The 9,716-nt window shown below is 44.2% G+C and overlaps 1 protein-coding gene across 2 annotated transcripts in view; it reads right to left on the bottom strand.

Annotated features, from left to right (window-relative positions):
* LOC143270612 (phospholipase A2-like) overlaps positions 1-9,716 on the bottom strand; it is a 326,364-nt gene continuing 316,648 nt past the window's right edge. Inside the window, exons 1-4 of one of the 2 annotated variants that reach the window (XM_076561188.1) lie at positions 5,852-6,037; positions 3,905-4,061; positions 2,952-3,079; positions 1-181 (exon numbers count right to left, since the gene is read on the bottom strand). In XM_076561188.1, the coding sequence (XP_076417303.1) occupies positions 90-181; positions 2,952-3,079; positions 3,905-4,061; positions 5,852-5,885 (411 nt within the window). In that variant the 5' untranslated portion in view covers positions 5,886-6,037 and the 3' untranslated portion in view covers positions 1-89. Of the gene's footprint in view, positions 182-2,951; positions 3,080-3,904; positions 4,062-5,851; positions 6,038-9,716 lie in introns of those variants that run through there. The other variant, XM_076561189.1, reaches the window with a different exon arrangement.

Below are 9,716 nucleotides of genomic sequence, written 5' to 3'. Positions count from 1 at the left end.
GCTCTTTCAATATGTGATTTATTAGAGGGCACAGTGCGTAGTGAACACAAGCAGGCAGGGATGGTGTACCAGTCACTAAGGTGACAAGTCTAACAGAACATGCGCATCTTCTGCTCGAAGAGGCAGATGGCAGCCTCGCGGTCACAGTTGCAGATGTAGGCCTGACAGGGGTTGTTTTTATCTGGAGAGAAACAAGAAAGAAAGTTGAGTGGAGCCCATGACCCTGCTCCCAACAATTTGCAACCAAAAGAAAGTAGTGTACCTCCCATAGATGAAGACTTGGGGTTAAGAGACAAAGCACTAATGAATAAAAAAAAAAATCTTAATAAAATAAATTTAAAAAGAGAGACAAAGCACACAAAAGGACGTTGGGTTGTCCAAATCGCTGGAACACACTGATAATAAGAACATTAGTTGTTGTGGCTGGGGAGATGGCACAGTTGGTAAAGTGGTTGTCTTACAATCATGAGGGCCTGACCTAGGATGCCCAGAGACCATGGAAAAAGCAAAGTATGGTTGGGGCATCTGTAACTCTATTGGAAAGTGAGGAGCATATATACCCAAAGCTTGTTTGTCAGTCAGGCTAGCTAAGGGTAAGTGTCATGTTTAGAGAGAGAGATCCAGGCTCTAAAGACATGGTGGAGAGTGGTTGAAGAAGACACGGGATGCCAACTCATTCCTATACATAAAGATCAATAAACACATGTATTTAATCCTAAAAACTGGAAAACTACAAGTATCATCTGTCACTTGTAAAATTATATGATTTAAGACAATCCTCCTGCCTCCACCTCTCAAATGCTGAGATTACAGGTGTGCACTACCACACTCAATTTATGGGAGGTGTAAACCAGGCCTCTGTGCATGCTAGGCAAGCACTCCAGGAATTGAGCTCTATTCCCAGACCTATGTAGCTAGGTAGTAAGTTTTTGTACTCTGGATATACATAAGAAATTATGGCCCTTTAACCTCTTTGAGATGTGCTACATATGACATTCAAAATGTTTAAGTTTTCTTCAGTGTACCATAACCATGCCTAACAGTGACCTTTGAAGTCTCCAAAAGGAGGATGGGGTCCCACAATGACAATTCCACCTGGATTGTGATAACACCACTAAGCTGACAAAAACCACCCAAAGATCAGCTTTGGACTACAAACTGCTCAGGACAATTTCAAGGTGGTGAGTGAGATGGTCTAGCCTCACAGACTACTCTAGCTAGGACTTGAGACAAGCCCTGCATATTCCCATCTTACAGAGACTAGACAACAAATGATACAGCTAGCTCTCACAGGACTTGACAATTATCCCAATTTTGGGGCTCCCCTAAAGGTGCCATTATCCTCAGAAAATAGGAAGCAATTTTAAGAACATGACACTGACATTCCCAAGAGGTGGGACAGGTTGTTATAGATATTTGTCATCATTTGGGGGGTTGGTCACAAGTTGTTACTGGTAATGGTCGGAAAAAAGCTAAACAAAGAGATTAGATTCAGTGATCTTGTGCTGAAAAAAATGGAATATAGAAATGATATAATAAAAATGAGCTACTGAGTCTACTTTTAAATCAAAAAAGCAACAACTTGCCTTAAATATTTGACATTGATGTGAATTTTTTTATATTGATACAAATTTAAGGTTATTTTTGTTATTATATGTTGTACATAGCTCTCTATTACTGTTCAAGGTATTATACCTATACAGTTCATTTAGCAATGTAATGTAAACATCTAGTCCTTGAAAGTCATTATTACAAACTCTTTAGGATAATAAAGAAATACAGGTTAGTAACTAGCCCTCTATTACAATCAAACTTGTAGTCATGTTAAGTATGTTTTGAATTCAAACAGAGATATATTTTAGATAGACAGGTGGTCTTCAAACACTTCAGAGATACTGAATATGGCATTTAAGATGTTTCAATAACATAATTTTTTTTAAGAGACAAGGAGACATGTCTGCTCCTGGCAGGACCAACATACTTCAGAGAAGATGATGGGAGAAGGAAATATTACCTGAGTAAACAGCCAACCTTTGCAAAGACAAGGTAGGACAGTTCTTTAAAAGTCCTGTTTCACAGATAAGTCTGCCAGATGTTCTAGGCCTGTAGGCTGAAGATGGACATTCCAAGGTTACAGAGGAACCTCGGGGGACTGTTTCTGTCATTTCTTAGCTGTTTGATCTGCACTTCCTGTTGACTCAGGTAATATTTTCTTCTCAGGTCTCTGAAGGAGTGGAAGACTGGATAGTTGAGAGACATAAAAAGATAGTTTTGGGTTGGTAATGCAAGTTAAGGTAGAGAATGAATTAGGTACAACGCTTTGAACTCACCAAGATAGGATATAAAATGGAGTATTTTCTCTCAATTAGGCAAAAGCAAATGGACTGGACATTGTTAATGTAATTCTTGCCTGTATGTATTTGTATATAATTAGTGTACTTACTGTATAAGGTTTTACTATGTTACTTAAAAAAAAAACCTTTCCTTTTTGTTTAGAAAAAAGAAGGAAATGTCATGTGATATTTTTATTGTGTTCTAACAAATAAAACTTGCTTGGAGTCAGAGGGCAGAGCTAGCCACTAGCTAACCAGAGAAGTTTGGAGGACTCTAAACAGAATAGAAACAGGAAGTGGCAAGGCACAGCTAAGAGAGAATCCAAGCCATTTGGAAGGAGGAACAGAAGAGGTAGGAAACAGCTGGCAGCTGTTCCCTGTTCACTGATCTTCTGGTTCTTACCCCAATATGTGACTCTTCTTTTTTATTGAAAAAAGATTAATCATATTACCGCATCAGACCTCATCCATATTTTAGTATCTACCTGATAAGGTTGTTGTGCTGTCCAATGGGACCAAGTAAATGACTGCTAAGTGGTCACTGTCCTTGTTACTTCTGCCCCTTGCAAAAATGCCCAGATGTAAGCAGAATTCAGAAGTTCCATAGGGTAAACCTACCACTGCAGGTGATCTCACTCCCAGGACATGAGAATAAGTAGGAGCTGGTGTAGGGGTTCCTTATGAGGACTGCACAGTTTTCCAGGTTATTGACCTGAAAAAGGCAGTCTTCACGAGTCCTGCAGCACCTGGAGAGAGGAAGGAACAGCTGAGGATGGAGTATGGACCTACAGTAGTAAGTCAGTTCTCACTTGCAGTCTTTCTCAAATATGTGAGGATGACTTAACATGATGTTCCAGAAGAAATGGTCCTGAGGCTCGAGAATCTGCAATTTCCATTAAGCATATATTTATTGAAAGCAACTTCTGTGAAGTGTGATGGTGTCTACAATTTCCCAGTACTTTGTGGGACAAAGGCAGATGGATCTCTGAGTTTGAGATCAGCCAAGATATATAAGTGAGAACCTGTCTCCAAAAAAAGTGATTTTTGAACAAAGCTGCAGGAATACAATGAAATTATACATTCTGGAGTATTGAAGACTTTTTAAAGCCAAGGCTGACACTTTGATGGGAGATGTGATGGTTGCCAGTACCCTAGTCTGCCAACTGAGGGCAGCATTGAAACTATTTACACCTCACACATTCTGCTTTCAGGGACACTGATACAGGGACCTCTTGGACTGATTTCTTTGCATGACAGGAGAGGAAATACATGCTGTGGGTGATGATGTCCACCTTTAATCTCAGCACTCAGGACGCAGAGGATGGATGATGTCTGAGTTCAAAGTCGGCATGAGCTCTAGAGAGGGTTCAAGGACAACTAAGGCTACACAGAGAACCTCTTTATGGAAACAAAAAAACAAGAAAGAAAAATAAATAATAATAAACAGCACCACATATATGATGTTTGCAGAATATGCATGTCTCCTATTCAGGCCTCATGAGATGCTCTGCTTGTGTCCTGTCCCCATGCCACACCAGACCCTCCAGTGTACCACCTAGTGGATCACTCACCTCTCTATTTTTTCATTATCATAGCCAGGTCCCCACAAGCTACAGAAGCAGCCATAGAATTTCTCCTCTAAGACTGCACCATTCGTGGGAATGTTGCACTCGAACATATTGCCCAAATGCCACTCAGCCTGAGGGCCGATGCTCTGTGCAGTAGCACCTGATAAAAGAAAGCACAGCAACTCCATCAATCCCACCTGGCTTCACCAGGGGTCTGATACCTGCCTGCTAGCTTCCTCCTGGACTATTAACAACTGCTACATTGGGAGAGCAGGGAATACAGGTGTGCATGTGCGTGTGCGTGTGTATGTGTGTGTGTGTGTGTGTGTTTGCATGCTCCAACAAAGGTGAAAGCAAGCCCTTGGGAGCACTCATAAATGTCATGCTACACATGAGGAAGTCAGAGCACAACTTTAGGAACTTGGGTTTTCTCCCTCTACTATGTAGGTCTTGGAGACCAAACTCTGGCCAGCAGGCCTTAGAGAAAGGTGTCTACTTGTTTGAGACAGAGAGGTGCCTGGTAACCCAGTCTGGCCTCCAACTCTGTGGCAACCCTCTGGCCTCAGCCTCCCCAGTGGTAGGATTATAAATGTACTCCACTGTACCGGCGGGGCTGAGTCCCCAGGACTAAGGTCTATAGACATTGCCTTTTGCCTTTCTTCTTCCTCATTTCTCACTGTCAGAACAGACAGCCACCACACTGTGACCTGCCCTGGGGTCTCTGTGTTGAGGAGCTGAGAACACACTCAAGTCAGCAGCCAGGGACCAACTGACCTCTTAGTTCAATAACCCAACAATCCAACCATCTATTGAGTTTGAAAGCTGCCCCACCCCTACTCAAGCCTAGGTGAAATCCTAGCCTTAGCCAGCAGTGGGATTCATCACAGTTCTAGCTGAGACCTTGAGCTAGAGAAGCAGCCAACACATGCTCATGGTTTTACACTGGAAGAATTAGAAGGAATCTGTTGTATGGCCACACACAGCTCATAGACAAGGATAATGGTCAGATCATCATTGTAATGTCAGCATTTGATAAAACAAACTGTTCATCAGCTGAGGAGTAGGTAAATAAGCCAGGATTCAGTCTGCACTGGGATAAGGTGAGGCAGGTGGATAAGAAATTTCAGATTACCAGAGTACAGTGTCAGAGGACTTTAACCCAGCACTCTGCAGCTAGAGGCAGGTGGATAACCGAAATCAAAGCCAGCCTGGTCTATAGAGAGAGTTCCAGGACAGACATGGTTACTATGAGAACCATGTTTAGAAAAATATGAAAAAATAAGTTGCAGAAGCAAGTATGGCATGTATGCAATCCTAACACTTGGAAGGTGAGGCAGAAAGCTTTCAATCTGGACATAATGTTGAGTTGAAGGGCATCCTGAGCCACATCATAAGATCAAGGAAATAAAATAATCATCAGGGCTGGAGAGATGGTTCTGCAGTCAGCAGCACTTGCTGCACTTGCATAGGACCCAGGCTCGGTTCTAGCACCCACATGGCAGCCCACCATGTCTATGACCCTAGTTCTGAGGATCAGACCCCTCCTCTTGCCTCTGGAGCCAATGCTCACACACAGTTCACAGATATACATGTCCCGGCAAAACACTCAAACACATAAAATAAAGTTAAATATTTTTTTAAAGTACAAGAAAATCCAATTAATAGGGCACCTAAGTTCCCAGAAATGGGTTCCGTGGCTTATGGCAGAGACAGAAGGGGCTTTCTTTGCTTGGGCAGGTAAATGTTGTGGACTTTCCCAAGGGATTGTCTGAGTTCAGACATAGAGGGTAAAGGTGCTAGCTGTTGTGGATATGAGGTGAGCATGGAATTCCAACCCACAGGCTGCTAGTCCCCAACAGGAACCCCAAACCAGAACTTGAGGCATGACCAGCGAGACTGGGCAATGAAGACAAGGGAGATGGGGGCACTCAGAGGGGACAAGGGTCCTACCTGTGAGCAGAGTGACCAGGAGAAGGAGTTTCATCCTGAGTGAGAGGAGGTCTCAAGTGACTTCTCTTTATAGTCCTGTAGCTGTGCTCTGACAGTGTCCAGTCAGCACACGGGGCCTGTGACTACTGTGTGTGTAGCACAGAAGTAGAATATGTGCACTCTCACATACAGTCCCGACCTGCAGAGCTGCTGTAGATGGTGACAGAGCCTGAATCAGTGCTGTCCCAGAGACAGAGAAAAGGATAGCTCAACACCCCAACCAAGTCAAGTGCAATAACTGGCAAAGGTCCAAATCCCGCCCCCGTGGATGCTTTGAGGTAAAAAGAAGATATAAACATTGCTCCTAGAATCGGGTTTGAGGGATGCTGATAGTGATGTGTGGTCCCTGGGAGGAGTAGCTGGACCCAACAGTCCTCCATGTTAACTGTATAAACTAAGTGCAAAGTCTGTCCCAAGAACATGACACAGCCTTTGAGATAGATCCAGTTACAAATTCAATCTTTAATTAATTAACTCATTAATCAATGTGTGGGTTTGTGGGGGGTGGCCTGCATGGTGGGTGAGAGAGAACAATATAGGAAGACAGACAGACAGACAGGTGAGAGAGAGAGAGACAGAGACAGAGACAGAGACAGAGACAGAGAGACAGAGAGAGAGAGAGACACCATGAGATCATATCTGGAGGGCAGGGGACAACTCTATGGAGTCAGTTCTCTCCTTCTACCTTTAAGGAATCAAACCCAGGTCTACAGGCTTGCATCATATGCCGCATCTTAGCAGCCTTCAAACTCCACTTAAGAACTAGGAATGCAGCAGGTGGTGGTGGTGCACACCTTTAATGTCAGCACTCAGGAGGCAGAGGCAGGGAATACCTGATTTTGAGGCCAACCTGGTCTACAGAGTGAGTTCCAGAACAGCCATAGATACACTAAGAAGCCCTGTCTTAAAAAACCAGAAACTAAAATCTAAAAAATGAAAAAGAAAGAAAATGCCCAACAGATTTGCCTGCAGGCCAATATGATGCAGGCAATCCTTCAGCGGAGGCTCCCGAGACTGTGGGAGCCGGTTTTCAGGTTCCTCGTGACTTTACCCAGCAGGTCCGCATAGAGAATGATTAGGACCATGGGCCTGAGTGCAGGTGTCTGAGATGGTCTGCACTTGGCTGTATTGGGAAGAAGTCTTTTGTTCCACCCCTTAGCATCTCTATAAATACCCTGAAGCAGAGACAGGCAGGGCCCGTTGAAAAGGTTCCAGGCCCTCTCGAGGCTGTCCTGTATTTTCTGTCTGTTAATCTCTGCAATCTAAATCCTTCTATCTAATATTTCCTGCTGCTCACACTCAAGAAAACTCTGGGGAACGGTGGGCTTGGTGGGTAAACGCCCCACACCCGACCCAGTGTGTGAAGCTGACAACCAATCATTGCAGGGGCTGGAGAGATGGCTCCACTTTCTGCTCTTCTTGAGGACAGAAGTTCAGTTCTCAGCAACTACATGGTGGCTGGTGAACAGTGTCTCCTGGCCCAATGCCCTATGGCCTCTGCATTTGACCATCTGTCATGTACCCTGTAACTTAGCACTCCAGCACCTCCTTTTCCACACTTCTGAACTCTTACCTGGATAACAACCACTAGGTGATGATTTGAGTTGCTTGTCTTTTCACTCAAGATCTCTGATTCCTACAGCAGGACTCTGGACAGTCACTACCAGCTACGACAGGTCACTGCGCCTGTCTAGGTGGCTCTAGCTGCACCTATTGCTCATCAGAAATGACCTTGGGAGGGGGGAGACCTGACATTTGGACATGAGTGCAGATGGGGTTAGGGGTGGAAGGGCAGAGGACTGGGCAAGTGTTCTCTAAAGGAAAAAAGAGACCGAGACCACACAGCCTTTAACCAATGAGAAATCTTTTTCCTAAAAGATTGACCAGGAAACCAGAGATTAACCTGACTTTACCTATGGGGTCCCATGATAGAGAAAGTTAGAGAAGATGGTGTGTTCTATTTTGTTTGTTTAAAAAGTTATCCTGCTGTGAACTTTAGAGGGACAACTATCCTGTGGTGTGTTTAGGCACAGTGAGGACTGGAAGGTCAACAGGATGTGATCCTGCATTCAGCTCATTTACTCTCTGTCCAGTTTGGTTTCCTACTCTATTTGCTCTCTATGATTTTCTTCCTCTCTCCTGCGGTGGTTTCTATGAAATGATTCTGAGATTGTGACAATGGCAGGAGTTAAAGCTGTTAGGCAGGTCATGGGGAAAACCCCGAAGGCTGGTGGGAGAAAACTGTAGATGGAGTGACATTTAGATAGGATAGAAGACAAGAGTTACCCAGAACTAGTTAGAAGACAACTTGATGAATTACAGACTGATGAAGAAGGGCTTAGGCTGAGAGGAAGCTGACAATCTGGTACCTCAAACCATTGCTTGTATTTCTGTTCTTTCTAAGAAACCACAAGTAGATGGCCTCTGGGATGATTGCCTCAGATGTTCTGATAATTATTAACCTGTAAAAGGATAAGCTGGTATGCTTTGGCTCTCTTCCTGGGAACTTCTATGTGCAATCAAGGGGCACAGGGTACACTTTGCTGATTTACAAAAAGAACTTTTGAAACTATTGTAAAGAACCCAAATACCTGTTGAATTTTATCATGCCCTATTTCCTTGTATTATTACAATAAAAGACTGGGGTTGAGTCAGATCGACAGAAAGTGGAGAAGATGCACAAATCTCCATATCGGACGAGACTCGGTCAGGCTGCACCAACTTGTATGTCCCAGGCTTGTCTTGCACCTGCCAGACATCCCTGCCCTTCGAGACTCTTGAAACGGCTGAGGCTGATCCCCGGCAGGTGGACAGAGAATACAATTAGCAAAGCTGAGTTCTATGTATTGGTGCTTTATAGAGGGCACAGTGTGTAGTTGAGCTAGGCAGGCAGGGAAGTTGTGCCAGTCACTGAGGTGACAAGTCTAACAGTGAATGCTTTTGTAATGCTTGGTGTATGGAGTGTTGTAGAAGCAGATGGCCGCCTGGTGGTCAGAGTTGCAGATGAAGGCCTCACAAGGATTGTTTTTGTCTCCAGAGAAGTAAGAAAGAAGTTGAGTGGAGCCCATAACCCTGCTCCCTACGATTTGTAACCAAATGAAAGCATTGCCCTCCCATCTGTGTAGACTCGGGGTTGAGAGTCAGAAACACAAAGGTGCATTGGGTGTCCAAATGGTTGGAACACATTTATAATGAAAAAAAAATCATTTGTTGTGTGGCTGTGGAGATGGCACAGTGTGTGTGTGTGGGGGGGGCCATCTCACCCACACATTTCCCCAGGGTACTCTTGAGCAGAAGCAGCAGGAAATAATAGATAGAAAGATAGTTAGAGAGAGACAGACAGAAAACACAGGATGGACTCAGGAGGGCCTAGATCCTCATCCATGAGGCCCTGAGAGTCTCTGCCAAAGGGTTTTTAAAGTAATGCCAAGGAGTAGAGCAAAAACACTTCCCCCCCAACACAAAAAACGGCAGACCATCTCAGACACCTGGTGACCATGCACATGGTCCAGTCATCACCAAATGCAGCCCTGCTGTGTAAAGAAAGATCCGAGCTAACTGGGAAACTTTTGTGGGCTCCCATGACACAGTTGGTAAATTGGTTGCCAAAAGCGCATGCAGACCTGACCTAAGATGCCCAGAACCCTTCTGAAAGGCAAGATGTGCTTGAAACATCTGTAACTGTATTGGGAAGCAGGGAGCATGTATCCCCAAAACTTGTTGGTCAGTCAGGCTAGCTAAAGGTGAGTTTCATGTTTAGTGAGAAAGAGACGGAGGCTCTAAGGACATGTGGAGAGTGACTGAACAAGAACATGATGCCAACCCA

The sequence above is a fragment of the Peromyscus maniculatus genome, chromosome 23 (genome assembly GCF_049852395.1).
Source record: "Peromyscus maniculatus bairdii isolate BWxNUB_F1_BW_parent chromosome 23, HU_Pman_BW_mat_3.1, whole genome shotgun sequence".
Taxonomy (NCBI): domain Eukaryota; kingdom Metazoa; phylum Chordata; class Mammalia; order Rodentia; family Cricetidae; genus Peromyscus; species Peromyscus maniculatus.
Note: the sequence above shows the minus strand (reverse complement) of the source record. Positions and strands in the feature narration are given on the sequence as shown.